The sequence below is a fragment of the Pinus tabuliformis genome, chromosome Q, assembly GCF_031772625.1.
Source record: "Pinus tabuliformis cultivar Carrire ecotype Pingquan chromosome Q, CPIR1, whole genome shotgun sequence".
NCBI classification, from domain to species: Eukaryota; Viridiplantae; Streptophyta; class Pinopsida; order Pinales; family Pinaceae; genus Pinus; species Pinus tabuliformis.
The window spans coordinates 324,736,698-324,759,897 of NC_142296.1; the positions used below are offsets into that span (position 1 = coordinate 324,736,698).

General features: G+C 34.3%; 1 protein-coding gene across 4 annotated transcripts in view; it reads right to left on the reverse strand.

Moving 5' to 3' along the window:
• Window positions 1-14,104: 14,104 nt before the first annotated feature.
• LOC149219487 (cell division protein FtsZ homolog 2-1, chloroplastic-like) overlaps window positions 14,105-23,200 on the reverse strand; it is a 161,724-nt gene continuing 152,628 nt past the window's right edge. For 3 of the 4 annotated variants that reach the window (XM_089384380.1, XM_089384381.1, XM_089384382.1), the window contains exons 8-10: window positions 18,098-18,163; window positions 17,862-17,999; window positions 14,105-14,882 (exon numbers count right to left, since the gene is read on the reverse strand). In XM_089384380.1, the coding sequence (XP_089240506.1) occupies window positions 17,862-17,999; window positions 18,098-18,163 (204 nt within the window). In that variant the 3' untranslated portion in view covers window positions 14,105-14,882. Of the gene's footprint in view, window positions 14,883-17,790; window positions 18,000-18,097; window positions 18,164-23,200 lie in introns of all 4 variants that reach the window. The other variant, XR_016249242.1, reaches the window with a different exon arrangement.

The following is a 23,200-nucleotide window of genomic DNA, read 5'->3' on the forward strand; positions in this document are numbered from 1 at the left end:
TACCACCTCGATCAAGGGATCAAAACATTTTTTAGGGGAAAAAAATAAAAATATATATTAAAATTTTAATAAATAAAAAATTAGAAGAAAAAAGAAAATAAACAAATTTTGGAAATTTTAATTAATTAATCAATTTTTTATTTACTAATTTTTTATTATAGAATTTTTTTTAATATATTAATGGTTCTTTTCAATTATTTTAATTTAAGGCCCCATGGAAAACTCAATTGGCGATGCCCATGAAAATAAAGTCTTATCTACAGGGAGGTTTGAAGTTCAAATCCCCCTAATTCACCTGTGCCTGTGGAAGGGGCATAAGTAGGCACCTAGAGGTTACAGTGTTAGCAGTTGGAATCGACCCCTTGTCACACGAGTATGAGACCAACCTAGTGCTTAATTCCTATATATATATATATTCCCCAGGGAAAAATAGTAATTTCATTAATGAAAACAAAATTACATATTGTGGATGCACTATGGTGCATTCAGAAGAAAAAATAAAAATAAAAATAAATAAAAATAAAAATTCCCTTTCCCTTTTTCCTCTTCTTTTTTACTTCCTTTCATACCCCTGAGGTTGGTTGGATGATAGCTAAAGCCGACTCCCTAGGAGTTCCAAGAAAGTTCTCCTTTTCTGATTCAGAGCTCTTAGAGACATGGGATCTTTTAGTTCCTTGAATCCCTTCATTCTTTGTTGTTGTTTTTCATTTTCTGTAGAAATATGTGAAACTTCCATATCCATGTTCTGGTTGAGTTATGTTGACTTTGGAGGTTGTTCTGTCGATATTTTGTTGCATTTGTTGTTTGATTTGGGCTTATGCCCCTTCCTCTTATTTGTTGATTTTTTAGCCAAAGGGAAGTTATCTTGTAGATGCCTTGTTTGGTTGCATACATGACATCTAAAGGTTGTGTTTTCATAATCTAAGCATATGTGAAGATCCCCTTTGTTATTATCTCATTATTTATTTTTATAAAATCTCTAAGAGCATTCCCAATGTTTTTAAGAACTTGAAGGTGTCAAAAGGGAAGTGAGAGATTGGGAAGAATGAGAGAGCTCTTGTCCTGAAGGATTTTGCTTCCTAAAATGAGTTTTTGAACAATTGTTGGGATTCCCTCCCGCTGTTGTATCTTGCATTTGATATTCTCCACTAAATTCTCATTGTTTACCTAGATTAAAATAGATTTACTAGCAAATGTTTTTATGAAGACCTGGAACTTCCTCTTCTCTTTCGATTTTTTGTTTAGGTTTTTAATAAAAAATTAAAAAACTTAAAATTCCTTTTTTAATACTATTTTCTTGGATAATTTTTTAATTTTTAAAGGTTTTTTTAATTTTATACTTCAATATTTTTTCCTTTTTTCTAAAGTTGGTTTTCCCCCCTTTTTTTTTAAATAGATTTTTTCAATATTTTTGAAATATATATATATATATATATATATTCTCGCTTAAAAAAAACAGTTACAATTTTTTCTCACTTTTTAATGTCAAATACTAAAAAATTATTAATTAATAACTAAAAAAAATTATGCAATACCACTTTTAGATTCACAATTTGACTTTATATTTTTATATTTTTATTTTTATTTTTTGATGGTACTAATAGTCAAGGGTGTAATGTTAGTTAATTAGTAACTTTGTGTCCAAAAATAAAATAAAACAGAGGTTAGACAAAATTGAAAAATGCTTTAAAAATAAAATAATTAAAAGAAAGGTAAACAAACTTTAAACACTGAGTTTTAGACATTTTTCGTAGTCATGGTATTTGGTTTTTAAAGCCATGTCTAAAAACCATTTGAATTGTAAACGTAAAAAAATGGGGGGCAATGCAGCATCACTACTTTTGCATTTCAATGTGTTTTTTCATGTCTTTCTTAGTCGTGATATTTGATCTTTAATGCCATTGTTGAAAAATGTTTGAATTTTAACCGTAAAAAAAAATTAAAAGGTGATGTTGTGTCACCACATTTTGCATGTTAGCTTGGTTTTTCATGTCTTTCATAATCATGATATTTAGTTTTTAATGCCATGGTAATATGTTGGAATTTATGAGCTCTAGAAACGCTTAAGGAAACTAGGGTTTTTCCCTGGCCATCCAATATTTGCTTAGTTTGTGTGAATTTTCTACAGATCTCTTTTGGAGTTCATTCAATGGAAAATCTCTATAATTTGGCGAAAAATATTGTTTCCTCCACAAACATGGTTGTCGGTCAAGTTATCTCTTATTCGGTTTCGTACAGTTTCATTATGATGTTTGGTTATGGTCTTCTGGTGGTTCAAGAAATTCCTTCGCTCACCATTCCAATGGATGAGGAATTTTTCTGTGTGAAAAAAAAAATCTAAAGCATGGCCTGGTTTGCAAGTTTAATGAGTACTAGCCACGACTGGTTGATCTGCACAAATGGGTCTCTGAGACATGGAAGCCCCTTTGACAAATGAAATGAACATTTACCCTATAGCTCAGGTTTTTTCGTTGTGGTTTTTTATTATATAGAGGATAAGAAGGCAATTTGCGAATCTAGGCCACGGTTTCGAGGTAGTGTTGGTCTTTTCACACAACCTTGGATTCCCACGACCCCTATTTAGGTCAAGCTTATGAATCTTCCCTTGCATTTTTGGAATCTTCCATCACTATCCTCTATTGGGTATGCATTGGGAGATTTGTATCGTTGTTATCATGAATCTAAAAAATTCTACAAGACTACTTATGCCAGAATATGCGTGGAGATGGACTTCAAAAGGGGTTTTCCTACGGAGATTAATTTGAAGGCTCCAAACTATGTTTGGGTCCAAAAGCTCAATTATGAAAATATCTCTTTCTAGTCTAGAGCATGCTATGAAACAGGGCACGTAATTAAAAGTTTCCCCAAATTTTTATAGAGTAGCAAAGACGGGAAAAAATCTCAAAGGCCCAAATGATGGGGGAGTGCAGGGTGATCACTATATTGTATGTAAAGAGGAAGAGCTTCAGGATAAGAAAGAACCAAAAGACAAGAAGGAAGCAGATACGGCCAAAGAAAAATCATATGCAGCAACAAAAATCAAGTAGGATAAAATGCATGCCAATGAGGACCCTCTAGATGCCAGTAAGGATTCTTCGAACAGTGAAAGTGGGAAAGCAACAAATCCTCGTGGAAAACAAACCCCCTCTAGAAACCACAAGGAATAATGTTGAAAATGCAACTTCTTGGGCAGATCAAGTGAATGAGGAAGATCTCAAGAATAGTAATGTCCACTTGCAAAGAACGACTCCCTAGAATTTACGGAAAATACAAGTTGGATACAAGTTGGGAAGAAAGGAAAAGGTTTTTCACCAAGAAAAACAAGAAGTCAAACCAAATTAAATAAAAGATTGTGAAAAATGGAATGTAAATGTGTCTAGATATTGGGGGTTTTTGGGAATACTTTTAGTTAGAAATGTACTGAAATTTTTGTGTCATGGGGAATTTACTAAAGGATTTGGATTGAGCCTTCATGCTCAATCTCAATTCTGCAAGTTTTTGAAATATCTGAAGCATGTAAATGGTTTTAACCATGTATCGAGTTGTTATAATACAAATACTAATCTTCTATATATATATATATATATATATATATATATATATATATCGAGTTGTTATAATACAAATATAATCTTCTATATATATATATTAAAAAAAAAAAGAGAGAAGAAGGAATTTTAAGCTTGAAATAAAAAGGGTGATGTTGCATCACCACTTTCCAAAATCAACATGAAAATCATGATTTGATGTGACCTCCAAAAAAACGGGAACTCGGTAAAGTTCTCATTAAGTTGGTAACATTGTTTTTGAGGTATTGGAATTTAACCATCAATGATCAAAGAAATGTTTTTGGTTTTACTATGGGAAAATTATGGATTTTACCGATGGCTAATGAAGTCATCTACACTAGCGATTAGCATGTTGATTATTTTAACGAGTAAGTTTAAATTGCACATGGGATTTATTTAATTATTTAATAATGGTAAAATATGTGTGATGGGGGGGGTGGGGAGATTAACAAATTAAAATTTTGTCTAAATCTCGTTCATGTAAATACATGTAAAGATGTTAGGTCCCTATAATACTAGTGATTACCCCATTACTATTGTAGTTGTATCCCTTATTAATATTGTTGTGCCCCTAGTTGTCCCCATATTGTTATTACTGTGCCCCATAAAATCCCTCTATTGTTATTTTTGTGGCTATATATTATTATTGTTAAGTCCGCTGGGTTATATTGTGACTTCTTAGACTCCTATATATAGAAAGGAGGTTTTGTCATTTGAATCATCAAAGAATCATTCATTTGTGTAATGTAAAGGAGGTTGCCCCTCGAAGAGGCTGAATTCTAAGGCGTTGATCTATCTTTTCTATCTTTTTGTGAGCTGGTTTCATAACATTTGGTATCAGAGCTTTGGATTCTAGGGTTTCGCTGCTCCAAATAGGTCATTGTGGCATTTTCGCTATAACTTTTTTTATGCGACGTTTCATAAGCAAAAAAGACCCATTTGAGACGAAATCGTGTTGAACCTCGGGTCTGAATTTCAGAGCTTTTCACGCTATATTTGCGGAGATATGATCTAAGGAAGTTGGTCTTTTTGCAGATTCCTGAATTACAATCCAAACAGGTGACTTGGGGAAAATCGTCATAACTCTCTCTCTGAGCATCAGATTGAAATTTCGTAAGAAGGTACAGAAAGAAGATGGACTTTAGTTTCTTGTATATAATTTTCAGAGCGAAAGGTCGAAACAAAGACACATGGCATGACGTACAAGTTCGCTCTACTGAACTAGTCTATAATCAAGTCACTGTGGGAGATTTGGCATAACTTTTCCTTGGAGAATCCAATTTGGATCAGACTGGTGGCATTGGAAAGAGGACACAGAGGGTTATTGCAGAGCGCAATTTCAGAACTGGATGATCCAAAATTACATAGATACATCAGAGGCAATATCGAGCTCCTACAAAGTGAAAAAATGTGTGTAGATTTATTAAATTTTTGCTTAGGCTTGGTTTGAAAAATTATTTTGAAGGAATTCAAAGGGCATAGTAGAGCACTATTATCGGTAACTGATGCCCCGAGAAAAGAAAATTCAAACACCTAGTAAGCAACCTGAAAGCTCTAGCATGACTCATGAAGAAGAGGAAGAAACGTTACATGATATATTAAAATTACAAGACCAAGTGCAACAAATGTCACTCTCACAAAAGCTAACAGAAGCTAAGATAAATGGCATGGAATCTAAGATAAAGGGCATGGAAGCTAAGATGAATGGCGTAGAAGATAAGATGGACGATTTGAAGATAGATTTGAAGACAAATTTGACGACAGGCATGGCAAATTTGAAGACAGATTTGACAAATTTTCTACAAGAAATACTTACTAATGGTGAAAGGGTAGTAAAGGAAACTCATGATGCGAACAAAAGAAATGTTAATCATGATTTCATAGACTCTAATGTTGGATCGAAGACCCACCATATTCCAAAAATCGATATGAGGAAGTTTGATGGTAAGGATCTCGCAACATGGATATTACAAATGGAGCAATTTTTCGACCTCAATAATGTGCAAAACACACAAAAAGTACGTATTGCAACTTTATATTTGGAACCAAATCAGTTTGTATGGTATCAATGGCTTTGCTCTCGTAAACAAATTATCACTTGGGAAATTTTTACGGAAGAATTGACAGCGCATTATGAGGATACAAAAAGCAACACTTTTTTTAGCCAATTGATAAGTCTCAAACAAAAGGGGTGAATAATGGAGCACATTGAGGAGTTCCAAAAATTGAACATAAGGGTAAAAAATATTCCAGAGGAGCATAGGATTGATGTGTTCATAGGGACTTTAAAGGATAATATCCAACATGATGTTTGCCTTTGGGAACCTGATTCATTAAAGAAGGCATTCAGGTTAGCAAGAAAAATGGAAAGCAAAATTATGGCAACTAGGAAGCATACCACTCACAACTATAAAGATGGAAGTGTTGTTGCCCCTAGCCTTCCGCAAGCCTTCCGCAACCTATAAGGTTGACACCACAACAATTGGAAGAAAAAAGAGCTAAAGGGCTTTGTTACAGTTGTGATAGCAAATACACTAAAGGTCATAAGTGTGCTGAGAAGAAATTATTCTACATAGATTGTGAAGAGGAAGAAGAAAATGAGCAAGAAAGGTCAAAAGAAGAGGATATACTCCAGAAACAAAGCCTAGATAAAGAAGAAATGAATCCGACCATATCTTGTAATGCATTGGCTGGAATTACCACTCCTCAAACCATCAAGATAGAAGGACAAATCAAGAAGAAAAAGGTAATAGTGTTGATTGATTCAAGAAGTACCCACAATTTTATTCATTGTAAAGTAGCAAAAGAATTGAATTGCTTCCTATATCCGCACCAGTGTCAAAGGATGGTTGCAAATGGAGGAACAATAAATTGCTCTGGAAAGTGCCATAATATCAAGCTATCCATGGGAAAATATGTATTGACTAGCCCAATGCTTTCCATTCCAATGGGAGGTGTTGATGTTGTACTAGGAGTCCAATGGCTACAATCCTTGGGTACAATAGATTTTAAGTTTCAAGAACTTTTCATAAAATTTTCTGCGGATGGAAAGGAAGTTGAATTAAGGGGTATTACAGAAAAACCGAGAAATATAATCAACTCTAACGGTATGACCAAGCTTCTAAAAAAGGAACAAGGAGGTGTAATTGCACAATTATGTTCGCTAGATGTTTCCACATCAGAATCATCTATTTCTCCAGATCTCCAAAAAGTCTTGGATAATCATTCCAAGGTATTCGAGACTCCCAAAGGTCTCCCACCTATTCGTGATCATGATCATGCTATTCATCTGATTCCAGGAAGTGTTCCTCCAAACATCAGGCCGTACAGATATCCCTATGCCCAAAAGAGTGAAATTGAACATATGGTTGCAGAAATGCTAGAGGCTGGTATAATTCAACCTAGTCAAAGTTCTTTCTCTACTCTAGTAGTATTGGTGCACAAGAAGGATGGATCATGGCACATGTGTCCGGATTATAGGGAGCTCAACACGCTCACTATAAAAGATAAGTTTCTCATTCCTGTCATTGATGAATTATTGGATGAACTGCATGGATCAATTTACTTCACCAAGTTGGATCTTCGTTCAGGATATCATCAAATAAGAATGAATATTGAAGACAATCTAAAAACAGCATTTAGAACTCATGAGGGTCATTATGAATTTTTGGTCATGCCTTTTGGTCATGCCTTTTGGTCTTACCAATGCACTTTCTACATTTCAAGGTTTGATGAATTCTATTTTCAAACCCTTAGAAAATTTGTGTTAGTATTTTTTGATGATATACTAATCTACAACAAGTCTTGGAAGGATCATGTTGAACATGTTGACAGGGTGCTACAACTATTGGAGGAGAAACAATTATATGCAAAAAGATCCAAATGTTTCTTTGGAGTATAAGAGGTGGAATATCTGGGTCATATTGTATCTCATGAAGGAGTTAAGGTAGACCTTAGCAAAATTAAAGCCATTAAGGAATGGAAAATCCCCACATCCATAAAGCATCTGTGAGGATTTCTCGGGTTGACAAGGTATTATTGCAATTTTGTTAAGAATTATGGGAGAATAGCAGCACCTCTAACAATATTATTGAAGAAAGATGCATTTTCATGGACTTCAGAAGCAACAAAGGCCTTCGAGCATCTTAAAGAGGCAATGTGCCAAGCACCAGTCTTAGCTACACCGGACTTCACAAAAACCTTTATTGTGGAATGTGATGCTTCAGAAAATGGAATTGGTGTTGTTTTAATGCAAGATGAAAGACCCATTGCTTTTGAAAGTCGTCCAATCAAGGGAAAGTTTTTACACAAAGCATTTATGAGAAGGAAATGTTGGCAATACTACATGCCCTTAAGAAATGGCGACCCTACCTAATGGGAAGACACTTCAAGGTAAAAACGGATCATGATAGCCTTAAATACTTTTTAAAACAAAGATTATCCTCTAAAGAGCAACAAAAGTGGGTCACAAAGATGTTGGGTTATGACTTTGAAATCATCTACAAAAAAGGGAAGCAAAATGTGGTGGCAGATGCACTCTCAAGAAAGGATGAGGATGTGGAAGCATTGTTGTGTGCCATTTCTATTATCCAACCAGATTGGATAAACGAAGCAAGAGAGGAATGGAAGAATGATGAAGAAGTGTGGGCACTTACTCGAAAGTTACAACAAGATTACAGTACATCTGATACATTTAGCTGACAAAATGATTCGTTATGGTACAAAGATCGCTTATACCTCTGTAAGAATTCCCAACTCAAACAAAAGATTCTTATGGAATTGCACACTTCTCCCTTAGGAGGGCACTCAGGATTTTTAAAAACTTACCACAGGGTTAAGAAGGAATTTTTTTGGGATGGCCTTAAATTAGATATTCAAAAGTTTGTGGCAGAATGTTTGGTTTGACAACAAAACAAAGTTGAAACAATTAAGACCCCAGGCTATTACAACTTTTATCCATTCCAAGCCAACGTTGGGAGGAGGTTTCAATGGATTTTATCATAGGTTTACCCAAGTGTGAGGGAAAGAGTGTCATCATGGTGGTAGTTGACAGACTTACCAAGTATGCACACTTTTGTTCATTATCACATCCATTTAAAGCCAGTACAATTTCTACTGCATTTATCGAAACAATTCAAAAGCTACATGGAAACCCAAAGATTATTGTAAGTGACAGAGATCCCATTTTCACTAGAAATTTTTGGACAGAATTATTTTCTTGTCTTGGTACTTAGTTAGCTCATAGCTCATCTTATCATCCTCAATCTGATGGGCAAACTGAGATAGTAAACAAATGTTTGGAAGGATATCTTCGTTGCTTTGTATCTGAAAAACAGATGCAATGGGGCAAATGGTTGCCTCTGGCCGAATGGTGGTATAACACTTCCTTCCATACAGCAACAAAAATGACCCCATTTATGGCACTTTATGGATATCAGCCACCATCCATCACATCATATTTACGAGAAAATTCTAAGGTTCAAGCAGTGGAACATCACATCGAACATCAACAACAAGTCCTCCAACTCTTAAAGGATAACCTCGTGTTGGCACATAATAGAATGAAACAATAGGTAGATCAACACCGCAACGAAAGAAGTTTTGATGTAGGTGATTGGGTATTCCTACGACTACAACCATATAAATAAATGTCCCTCAAGCAAGCTAAGAAGGATAATAAATTATCACCAAAGTATTATGGTTTGTACAAGGTGTTGCAAAAGATTGGTACTATGGCATACAAATTGGAGCTTCCTGCAGCTTCTCGAGTGCACCTAGTTTTCCATGTTTCATGTTTAAAGAAGGTTATAGGCGACAAGCTCCCACTTCAAACAATATTGCCAGAACTTGATGAGGAAGGAAAAATTATATTGGAACCGGAAGCAATCACAGAAACAAGAACTCGACAGCTACGAAATCGATCAATTTTGGAGTATTTCATCAAGTGGAAGAACTTATCCACTGAAGATTCCACATGGGAGGATGAGAATTTTATACAGAAGCATCCAGAACTACTCAAGTGTTGAGGACAACACTTTTTTGAAGGAGAGAGACATGTTAGGTCCCTATAATACTAGTGATTACCTGATTACTATTGTAGTTGTATCCCTTATTAATATTATTGTGCCCCTATTTGTCCCCATATTGTTATTATTGTGCCCCATAGAATCCCTCTATTGTTATTTTTGTGGCTATATATTATTATTGTTAGGTCGGCTGGGTTATATTGTGACTCCTTAGACTCCTATATATAGAAAGGAGGTTTTTTCATTAGAATCATCAAAGAATCATTCATTTGTGTAATGTAAAAGAGGTTTCCCCCTCGAAGAGGCTGAATTTTAAGGCGTTGATCTATCTTTTCTATATTTTTGTAAGTTGGTTTCATAACAAAAGCAAATTAATTAGAGCTAGCAGATGACATGGCAGAGCCAAGTGGCCGTAGAGTTGACATGGCACCACTCACATGGTGACATGTGGAGTGGGGGTGCCACATTATCTACCATTTGGTAGTTTCTCAATAGCATTTACATGGGGCCAAGGTTAAAAAACTTCAAATGACCATATCTCGACGATCCAAAGTTGGATTCCAATCAAGTTTATACTATTGGGAAACTCATGATGAGCAAAAGATGATGGAGATCTCATAAAAATGTTTGAGTTGAATATGAAAAACATAATTTTGGTAACCTGTCCTTAATCAAACATTAAGAGACTAGGTGATCTTTCAGAGTGGTATCAAAGTTAATCATCAAGCTAGCAAATATGAAAATTTGATAACCCAATATACATGGTAATGTACAAAGGGATTTGGGTATGTTACACCAAGACTTCCCTAGAAGGTTACCCCATCCTAAGAATATTATGGTTGAAGTGCACTTAATAGTGGAGTCTCCACATAGTCAAACTATGTAGCTTGCTAGTGTGTGTGGGTGTATGCATGTGCACACATTATTTTGCTTTCATGAGTTGAATCAATGTTAACATTCAAAAATTATTTATTTTCATTAATTTCATTTTAATGAAATTTATATAGCAAAAATTGATTTCATACATATTTAACTTAATTCGTTTAAATATTTTAGTTTAATTATGATGAATTAAAAAGTTCAAATTCAAATAAAGGTTAAATGAGTCAATTAAAATGATTTAAAATCAAATCCTATTTAAGTATATAACTTAAATGATTCACAATTATTCGTGAAGTTACGGTAAATGATGGATTCTCATCTACCATTTACCTTTTAGTCAAAAAAAAAGGTATCATGCTATATTCTTACCACATTTAATATTAATTAAACCATAAGAAAACTTACTTGTTCATATAGTTGCAATTGAGACTCGTAATATCATTTAGTTTGAATGTTGATACATGTATAATTATGATCTTATGAATAAAATGTAGTAGGCAATATAGTATACATTCTATCTAATGTTATAGAAAGCATTATTAACAATTTTAAAGCAATCTCAATCATAGACATTTACTCAAACTTGCTCATGGATGTTTCTATAATGTCATTGTAGAGTTTTTTTGGGTGTTTCTCGCATGTCAATTATGGATTTAAATGGTCACAATTATGGATGTTCTTTTGCTTGGAATAGAAACTTTTTGGACATTTCCATGCCACTATAGAAGTTTCTCTTAGTTTTAAATAAAAAATATGACTTTACCACCCAGATTACCATTCAATTATTGTCCAAGTGAAAAAAGTGTAAAAACATGAAAACATTGAATATGCATTATATAGGTGTTAATTTGGGTGTATAATTTGAATGGTATCTCTTCTAAAACTCTATAGTGATGATTTCACTTAATGCCCAAGTAATCCTTTAAATGTCCACCTTGAAATACAATAATATCCACATAATAATATGTAATAAAATGAATTATACAAACAAAATCTCCATAGGAGAATAAGCCACTTCCATATAAGCATATAGAGTGTTTTTCCATTATCATAAATGCAAAAGCAAGTCATTTCCATACACCCTATGCACCATGAGAGATGGTCCTCCAACTTCAAATGATTATAATGTCAAATGCCCCTTGAAACTCAATTCACAAGCTCAACATAAAATCCCATTCCATGTTCTTTCAAAGTGCTAAAAAGCATCGTAAACTTGATTTCTCCATCTTCAATTTGTACTAAAAAACCACAAGTTGAGCAAAAAATATTACATAATGCACCCTCGATGTTGTAGCTCTTAAGTATATAGTGCAACGATTCAATGTATTCAAGGAATTAATTAACATTGTCACTGACAATTTCTATACACAAACCTTGCAGCAATAACACAAACACAATAATAGTATAAACAATGTGTAACGAGAACCATAACCATAAACCATAAACACCCATCATGCAATAACAATAGTACACCTAATATCAATGAAAACTATTACAAAACAGGCCACTTCGTACACCAAACATTATGAAAGGTACTTCTTAATACATTATATAAATGAATATCTTCATTTGCCAATGTGCCATGAGAGATGTTTCACTTGCCTCTTTACTAGAATGCTATCCTAACAAGCATTCACCTCATAAAGAAGTGTTGCATAATTAGCAAGTCATTGTCGTGTCTCAAATATGTGTAGGAAGAATTTAAATATCTACTCTATGTAGACAAGGTCAATTTCTAGAGTAATATTTTTCATACCAAGTCTTTGTTTATAAATAGTCATATTACGCTTTGTAATATAATTATTTGTTGATCAGATGTGTTATTTCACAAGAAGCACTCATGTGGAACTGTTAAACACAAGCAATGTTTGTGCAATCATTGTTCATGCAAACATCAATATCCAAGCATCATACATGGGCATGATTAGTAGCATCCCTTCATTCAGGCATTTCTAATGTCTATAGATAACACATTCATTATAACAAAAGTGTCTTCTACACATGCACAATATCATAATCAAATACAATTGTATCCCAGCAACATGCTTTTAGAATTCTTACATAGGAGAGGAGAAGTCCTTTTGCTCATAACATTCTTCCAAGTGAAAAGCCTAGATGAAGGAAATAATGCAAGGAGAGAATATGCACATTCAAGGCTTTGACTCCACATGCCTTACCTAGCATTGCTTGCACTTCGCAAGACAAGAGTAGGCTCTCTACCTATTTGTGCATTGATTGGGTAAATCTTTACAACCATTAGGCACCTTCATGAACAATGGTTTCTATTTCACTATCTTTGGATGATTTTTATCATTTTCCTTTGATACTAGCAATGCCTAAAAATGAATCAAGATCAACATTCTCTAGCTCTTCCACAATGAATTTATTATGGAAATGTCACTTTGTTTATAAAACCTTTTAATGTTTCAACATCATTAAAACTTTAAAGACCCTTCCAATGTGTCTTACTTAGCAATGTAGTAAATGTGCTCACTTGCCCCTTCATTCATTCATTGGTTGTTGCTAGGGTTGTAAATGTGCTCACAATTTCCTCTTCATTCATTCATTGGTTGTTTACTTGGCAATGTTTTAAATATGCTCATAATTGGCCCATATTCCTCTTATTCATTCATTGGTTGTTTTTCCTATTGCTGCAAAACCACAAATGTGATTGGAATCACATACATTTCATTGAGACTTGGTAGAGGTCTCTGATTAACTCGCATTAATGTATTATCACCCAGCATAACTATGTTGATACTATGTGCATTGCTCAATAAAATTGGCATAGTAGCTTCGCTAGATTGTGTCATTTATTGCCATTATTTCTTCACCACAAACTTATTAAAACCTCAAATCTATAATAGTGAAATTGTTTCTTTAATGAATATATCCTTTCAAACTTATTAAAAGCTCAAATCTATAATAGTCAAATTGTTTCTTTAATGAATATAGCCTTACAAACTTATTAAAACCTCAAATCTATAATAGTCAAATTGTTTCTTTAATGAGTATATCCTTACAATGTTCAATAGATATAATCCATATAATATCAAAGGGGTTTGAATATGGCATTGTTTGGGAATGACAACTACTACATTTTTCTTTGGGTTGGTGTGATGTTGTCTTCTCATCTTCGTTGCATCAACACTAAATGGTTTCCTTTAAATTGGGTGCTAATTTGCTCACCATCTCTATTACTTCATAAATATTTTGATATTGTTGTTGGTATTTTATTGCATATGTTATAAGAGAAGAATTTCGATGCCATTGTGGGTATTTTATTACATGTCATAAGAGAAGAATTAAAAAGATAACAGCAAATTGACATATTTTATTGATTCATGCATAATCAAAGCACCATTCCATGCACTCATGTTATAGTATAGACTTTCTAAAGTGTAATTTGGCATAGTATAAACTTGGCAATTATTTCATATTGGATGCTTTTGTGATTCATGATTTAAGCAAAGATCTTCTGGAGAAATCACATAGAAATCTTATGGTTAACACGGCGTCTTATTTTTAAGACTTAAAACATAATTACAAACTAAACATTGTTTTCCTAACATTGTCAAACAAAGGTGTACATCTTTAGATCACCCATCCCCAAAACCCTTAAAAGAGTTTGAATGCAATGCAAGTATTTTTACTACAAAATGGACATAATTTTCAGAAAGAGAGCATCTAAACCTCACCTCTTGGAATAACTTATTTCTAGGTCATGATATACATGAATAAGAAGAACAACTAATCTCAAAAATAAGAATCATGACACATGATATTGTCCCCTCCTAGATTGAATTTAAAATCATATACTCATTGGTATAATCATGACACATGATATTGTCCCTCCTAGATTGAATTCAAAACCATATACTCATTTACCTTCTCAATGGAAACGATGCAGTCATACATGTGGCTATTCTCCTCAATGTGGCTTAATTGGAATAAGCACTTGGTGGTTCATTTGACCATCGCTCCTAAACAATCCTGTCCTCCACTTCTTATTTGAAGGGTTGCAGCTTTTTCTTCTACTCCAAGTCAACATTCTGGAAGAGGTAGATGGCATATGGCTTATACATGATCCTCCAAAAGCTTAGTTTGAAGGACTGCCTCTAAACCACCCACGCACTTTCTAATATGCAAGAAGAGTCCCTTTTGTGGAGTAGTTGAAACCACCACCCATCATGTTTGGAGTTCTTTATTGTGAGAGATTTGGGGGTAGTACCAATAACCTCGCATTCTACCTCATATCGTCAAGTCTTGAGCATTGGCCTTCTTGAGTTTCAAAATTCTCTTTACGTTGGAGTCTTGTGAGTTCCATAAGCACTAAAAGCAATTGGATATATTTACTAAAGAAATGAAATGAAACGAAACATAATCAAATCCATTCATGACCAACCTGCAGGAAAAGGGATTGTATCAGCATCACAAAGCCAACAAAGACAAGGAACTGCATTAAGCCACTCAAGTAAAAATTAAAAAATGCAAGGAAAGAAGCAATTAAAAAATATTATTTGAATGCTTGTATTTGCTTTACAGAACTAACAAAGGAAAAAGGAGTTTTTTCAGCAACTTTTGTACAAAATTACTAATGTAAAGAGAGAAGTAATTAAAAAGACGTTTTGTGTATGCTCTCTAGACCCATAAATGAAGCACATGTGAACATTAGAAGCTAAGGGAAAGGTGAATATTAACGCATTAATTCATTCCTAATCTCTAAGGCTAGAAGGAAACTGCTAATGGAAACTCCTGGAGTAGCAAGTTGATATTCCTTTTAGGCACCCAAGAGGACTAATCTATTATTCAATAATTAATAAGCCACTTGAGGCCTAGCTGATGAGCAATTATTATTCCCATGGATGGCTTTTTTTTTTCTGAAGCATTTTATGGAGGAAGATTGAATTGGTGGTTCTCATTTTGTGTGAATCTGTTGAAGACATGAATGGGGCCTCAAATTGGTTTAGCGTGACACAAACACAATTAGTTTGGATGCAAAAGCCCATAATTTGCATGCATATGACTTACTTGGACACAAGAAGAACAAAGGGGATGTGCTTATTATTTACCTAGATGTACAACTGATCTGATTCAAATGGAGATAAGAAGGAAATCATACTGCCAGTAATTTTGTAAGTGAAGGTAACAAGTAGAAAATTCAGCAGATATGTCAAACAAGTGGAAATTTCAGCAGATTTGTGGAATGATCTTGATCACATGTGAAGTGAAATTGGACATTACAATTGGTGATCTTTGGTATCATAGTTTTATAATATTTATGCACACTTTTGTAATGAGTGAAATCAATTCATTATTTTGTTGTAAATCTTCATCTAAAGATTAAGTGGACATTTAGAAATGCCTTGTCCTGTTATAACTGCTATCTTCTACCTTTATATCTTTCCGTTTCTGATTTCTAAAGTGGGAGAGAGACAAAATGAATTACTAGCTAGAAATTTGCACGAGATTTTTCTGTCTACAACTCTACTGTTGAGTAGAAATTGGTCACCTGCACAGCATAAAGTATCCAACCCTCAACCATTATTAGAGTAGCATGGGAACCTGCACAGCATAAAGCATCCATCCCCCAAACATTATTAGAGTAGCTTGTTCCTTTAATTGCACCGATGATTTATATTCTGTTATTCCTTTCCTTTACTACACTGTTCAGTTGATCATTTTTTTCCTGGCTGAATATGAATTATTGGAATTCTTTCCTGCAATGTCCATCATTTCCTAGAAAATGCACAAAATAATGATTTGTGAACGTTTGTAAGAACATTATCTATCTGTGTACTTAGAGAGCGATGCTTATGGACCATGGTATGAGGAGGCTTAGTCTGAGTAAGCTGGGCATTGCAAGTTTACGAACCTCAGATTGACAAATGAATGATTTCCTCATAATTAAGCTATCACTTTCTATCTCTCATTTGAATAAAAATGAGATGATCAGAAAAATACCAGATCTCTACGTGCAAGCCCTGTTGAGCAAGTTCCCTTGTTCAACTATTGAACTAGTACCACATATCTGTAGTCCTTGTAGTGTATCAAGGCTGTTAAAGAACTCTACTCTGAACAGGTAAAAGTATCTACCCTAAATCATGTACCACAATAGACATCTAAAGATAATTGATCCTTTGTCTCTAGGAAGCTGATGGTTGGTATTGATTTGGACAAGAGAAATCTAAAACTCAAAACTCTTCAAACCATCTCTCTCAGGTTTTCTTGCAAATGACACTTATAATAAGTCACTCTGTAATCCAAGTTGACCATCTCAGCATCTTTCTCACGCATATGTGTGTCTTTTCCAATGGCCAGAATGGACAACCACATAACAATGTTCAAACGAGTCTACTTCAAACTGATGCTAATGCATGTTAAATTTAGTGATAGTAAGATGGATTATACATTTTCTATACATGCTCTGCATGTGGTTGTGCATGTACTTTATATATTATATAGCATTTTGGGGATTGTTATGCTAGCCATTTGATGGCATTGTTAGATGCATCTGTTTAATAAGAAGTCTATGTAGTGATTGTAGATTTCTACAAGGCTTTCAAATCATTAAAAGAAGTTTATTTTACATTTCTATAAGCGTTTCATATCATTAATAAGCTTTCTGTACAATTAATAGAAGTTCATCTTATTCATTGCTCCTGAATCTCCCCCACATGTTCATCCAACACAAAAAATGGGGGCATACTGTTATCACCCTTCAATGTCTAATCATGTATTTATTATAGGTATGTTAATTATGAAATTAAACACAAAACACATACCAACCGCATACAATTTATCATCTGGAGCTCACCATTGATTCACTTCAAGGGGTTTAATGAAGTTACATTTCTAAGTTAAGATATCAACATCACACCAAGTGGTACCATAAAAAATACTGCTCATGTAAAAAACAGATTATAGACAAAACCTACAAACTATTGTCTGGATTTATGTTAGGGCAAGAGATGAAAATGGCATTGTATAGAAGATTGTCGATTATTGTTTAAATGGTTATTCAACATTCGACATGCATATTGCAAAGGCTAAAAAACTATGGCATCTAAAGGCCTTAAAAGCCATCCAAAGGGTGCAATCTGGGTTCCTCTAATCTTACAAGCTGAGGCAAGTGAAATTCTCAACAAGTGACGCATTAGTTCATTTGCTGTTTAATCACATTATTATCAAGGCCTTCCAAGATCCATGCAAGAAAAAAACAAGAAATCAAGGGAAAGGATTCTATGCAAATGAGTTGTGAAAAGAATTAATTAACAAGAAGCCTCTGAATGAGGATGGAACAAAAATAAAACCTGGAGGAGCTCAAATTTCAAGCAAGTAGAGGGATAAAATGAATTGAAACTTGGCAAGATCAATATCCTACTTAAATAGCTCTTGGATAGCGTGAACGGCCCTTTCTTTTTAAGAACTCAGGTATTTCCACAGTTGCACCATTAGTTGGTACTGAGGAACCACGAGAAGCCCCTGAGTTCACATCTCCATATGAAAACTGCCGTGTACCCTACATTAGCCATTTGGCCATAAAATTAGAAGGAATAATTTTCAAGTACAAACTTAATGGCACATTATCAGCATATAAATCTGCAAATAAAGTGTTACCTGTGCAGCTTTTCCTTCCATTTCATCCTGGCCTTTGAATCCTGTTGCAATTAATGTTATACTTACCTGAAAAATGCAACAGGATAAAATATATTTCCTTCATGAGTTGCTCAAATAACATTGAACAAATTTTCTGCAACAATGATTTATCATTTTATCACCTTACAAAACTAGCAATGCCTCAAGACTTCAAATAATATATGATCTTTTATTATGCTTCAGATCCAAAACATGTGGCCAATGCAAACAATAAACACAAAGTTTATTTGTTCCTGATGCCATCCTCTCAAATTTCATATATCAAACACCAGACAATCAAAGGTCCTTTGATCATTATGGATCAAGTAATGATCAGTATGAACATATCTCTTAAAGTGTCTTAAAGTGCCTATTATATCATTACTTGAGCACCTGCAGCTCACACATCCTGACAGAAATTTCAGTGGCTAATTGAAGAACAAACCAAGCCCAATTGGACATCCACATTGTCATTGAAACAGCAATTCAAATAACCAATATATAAAGACAAGCAATTCAAACAGTCCAGTTAGACAGGGCTCAGCTTATCCTCTAAAAATACAAAAATCATAAATACTCATCAGAATTTAAAAAATAATATTCCAACTGCACCATGAACCATGAAGCACCGTACTTGAAAAAACATGCAATTCAATTATTAAGCATTGTTCAGCTATCCTCCTCCCATCAAACCTTCTTGATGCTTTCATAGCATTACTTGAATGTAACATCACTATGACTTCATATACAGAAAGCACTTCATGGCCATGGATACTAGATAACCCCTATTCTACTAATTGTGAATCAATCTACGCCCAAGCTCATCTATCATCAAGTACCTAGGTGGCCCTCAAATGACATAAGAAGGCAAGTTATGTTATTCAAGCCCGCGATAACAGATAAGCCCTGTGTGCAGGCACAGTGCCAGTATTACTTGGGAGCGGGAGCGAAAACAGGTGCAGGAGCGACACCCGGTTTGGGAGCGAATCCCGGAGCATTTTTTATATAATATATATATTTTTTATATTTTTATATTTTGATACATATATGTCAACAAAAACATGTAGAATTATGAATTAGATATAAAAAACATAAAAAAAAACATAGATTGAACCATATAACAACAATCATCTAGAAGTTATAATCTTCATCAACCACGTCCACAAGTTAGTAACATAGTAACATACAACATATTGAGTCTCGTGATTCATCAATCTTAAAGTTTCAAGCTTTCAAAATTCAATATATAACATTTATCATCATTGATCACCAAAGTTGTACTTGTAAGTTAAGTGTAACCATTACAACAAATAATATCTAACATGAAATGAAATGTTATAAAATGAAATGAAACAACTTTCAACTTTCATGAAGCATCATATTCATAATTCATTACTAATGAGTTATAATTGCCAACTTCAAACTTAAATTGTCATATATTGTTTAAAAAAATATCATAATAAATATGAAAAAGTCAATAGTTATAAAAACTACTAGAAACTAGAAAAGACAAGTAAATCTATTATCTATTGCTTATGTTCGGGCCTCTTGCCACCACGAGAAATGTTTAGTTTTTTAGTCTTGTTGTAAAATCAAGATCTTTGTCATTAATATCACCCTCTAAGCATTAATATCTAGAGGTATCTTTGTCATTACCTCTGTATCTGTATAGGGATCTTTGTCATTAATATCACCCTCTAAGCATTAACATAAGATAGAAAAAGCATAGCATGTCAAGTCAAGATTTTGTTTGAGTGATGCGTACAGTTTTAGGAGGGTCATGATAGAGGAGTTCGACAACCAATGTCACAAACATCAAGGTACATAGAGGGATTGGTGCTCTTGATTAAATACGAGTTCCATACCCTAATACATGACAAAATTCAATGGAAACATTGCAATCCTGAAACCCTGAAAATGGATAAGTCTGATGGATTCTGAATGAAATCTAAAATTCTACTTTCTCCATATGAAATCCAATGAGGTCGAAAACACTCTCAAACATCTTGAGTCATTTCATGGTAATGTTAAAAATTTAAGTAAAAGAATGAAAATGAAGATTAAGGAGAATGTGACTTTTACTTTAAGAATTTAACATTAGCATTAATCACATATCAATACTAGGGCCATAGGGTTGATCATTAAGATGCCCCATTCAAAACTTATTTGTTTCTTTGAAAAAAAATTGCATTTGGAACATTACTGAAGAAAAAAAATTGCAAAAAAGGATAAACGCTCCCAAAAAGGCAGGGAGTGTGCTCCCGAAATCGCTCCCTTTTCGGGAGCGAGCGCTCCTGACCCACTCCCGAGTCGCTCCCGCTCGAAGCGTGGATTGGGAGCGGGATCGGGGGGGACGCTCCCCCGCAACACTGCACAGTGCATTGAATCTGACAAGAGAAAGGGGCAGCCAAGTGATTCGAGGCAGTCAGATCGGCATGGAGCATGCAATACAAAAAATAAGGAGAAGGGGAAATATAGGAAGGCTAATGCCACTGCATATTTGTGCAAGGACCCTAAAAGCCACAGTGACCATTGTAATATTGATGGCCACACTAAAGAAAAATGTTGAACACTGCACCCACCACTAAATCCCAAGTACTGTAAGCAGAGCAATCCAAAAGAAGAATCTTTTAAGTTTGAATACAGGAAAGAAGACAGAAAGTAGCTCAAATGTGGGCAAGAAAATTGTTTGCACAACGGTGGAAAAGGAGGTAACCCTAAGTAGCCTTCAACACAATGACAAGGAGATAATGAAGATATTCCATATCAAGATTCAGATCAAAAAGAGCAAGGCTAACCTCATTGGACAGGACTTGGTAAGTATTATTGGCTTGGAGATGCATAATCACCCCCATCCATACTCATTGGGATTGCTGAATAAGGATGTAGAATTAAAATTTACAAGACAATGTAAGCTTAGATTTCACATTGCTGCAAATTTTACTAATGAAGAAGTCAATGTATTGTTTGCCAATGTCTGCAATGTAGTGTTTGGTAATTCCTACGTGTGTGTGAGGGATGCTAGCTTCATGAGTAGGAAAAACCAATATGAATGGTAAAGATTGGTAAATATTTTATCTTCAATGCACACAAGGGGAATTCTAAGATCTCTCTGGTGAGTGCACCCCCAAGCCAAGAGATTGATCAACTCAAGCAAGAAGTGTGTATTCTTGAGACAGAAGCAAATGCCAAAAAAACATAAGACAGTGGAATATGAAGGCATCCTTCAAAGGATGTATGACAGTGTTAGGTTCCTATAATAATAGGGATCATAATTTTGAATTGTTTATGGTCAGTCTTGTAATATTGTACATACTTTTGCTTTCTGCAAAATGTTTTCCATATTAAAAATTAAAAAATGTAAAAAGGGTATGTTCTAAAAGAAATATCAAAGGACAAAAAGAATAAGAAAAGATCAAAAAAGTCAAAAAAAAATGAACCCCAAACAAAAACAGATTATGAAAGTGTGCAATTCTAAGTGCCACTACTTTTTACTTTACTATGCAAAATAATAGTTTTGTGCAGCTTGTCATAAATGCCACAACCCATGATAGTCAAACTGTTTAATTTTGACTAGTTCATGCTTTAAATTTCATGTTTATAGATAGAGAATAAAGATCTCGCCAAACTGTTTAATCTTGGCAGATCAATAGTTAGGTAAGCTTAATCTGAGCCATTGGAGGATATAAGGTTAGAATTAGATAGTTTACTTTTCAAAAGAAAAAGGAAAGAAAGGGTCTGCTAGCTTAAATGCACCCAATAAAGTGAAGAAAAAATGTTAGGGTAAGTAAAGGGTAAGTACAAGAAAGGTTGCAGAAGTACAAAGTTGATTGAAGCATAAGCACATTTATCATGCTTAATCCTATGCATAGTTGCGGGGGAGCGCCCCCCCCCCCCCCCCCCCCGATCCCGCTCCCAATCCGCGCTCCGGGCGGGAGCGGGTCGAGAGCGCGCTCCCGAAATTGCTCCCGAAAAGGGAACGCTTTCGGGAGCGCGCTCCTAAAAAAATCGCTCCCGGCCTTTTTGGGATCGTTTTCGGGAGCGTTTTGCCTTTTTTGCAAATTTTTTTTTGCAATGATGTTCCAAATGCAATTGTTTTTCAAAGAAACAAATAAGTTTTTAGTGGGGCAGCTTAATGATCAAGTCTTTGGCCCTAGTATTGAAAGGCAATTCATGGTAATGTTAAATTCTTAAAGTAAAAATGACATTCTCTTTAATCTTCATTTTCATCCTTTTACTTAAACTTTTAACATTACCATGAAATGACTCAGGATGTTTGAGAGTGGTTCCGAGTCGCGACCTCATTGGGTTTCATATGCAAAAAGTAGAATTTTAGATTTCATTCAAAATCCAACAGAGTTATCAGTTTTTCAAGATTTCAGGATTGCATTGTTTCCATTGACTTTTGTCATGTATTAGGGTATGGAACTCGTATTTAATCAAGAGCACCAATCCCTCTATGTACCTTGATGTTAGTGACATTGGTTGTCGAACTCCTCTATCATGACCTTCCTAAAAATGTACACATCACTCAAACAAAATCTTGACTTGACATAGTATGCTTTTTCTATCTTATGTTAATGCTTAGAGGGTGATATTAATGACAAAGATCCCTATACAGACAAAGGTAATGACAAAGATACCTCTGGATATTAATGCTTAGAGGGTGATATTAATGATAAAGACCCTGATTTTCCAACAAGACTAAAAAATTAGACATTTCTCATTGTGGCAAGAGGCCCAAGCATAAGCAACAGATAATAGATTTACTTGTCTTTTCTAGTTTCTAGTAGTTTTTATAACTATTGACTCTTTCATATTTATTATGATATTTTTTAAACAATATATGACAATTTAAGTTTGAAGTTGGCAATTATAACTCAGTAGTAATGAATTATGAATATGATGCTTCATGAAAGTTGAAAGTTGTTTCATTTCATTTTATAACATTTCATTTCATGTTAGATATTATTTGTTGTAATGGTTACACTTAGCTTACAAGTACAACTTTGGTGATCAATGATCATAAATGTTATATATTGAATTTTGAAAGCTTGAAACTTTAAGATTGATGAATCACGACTC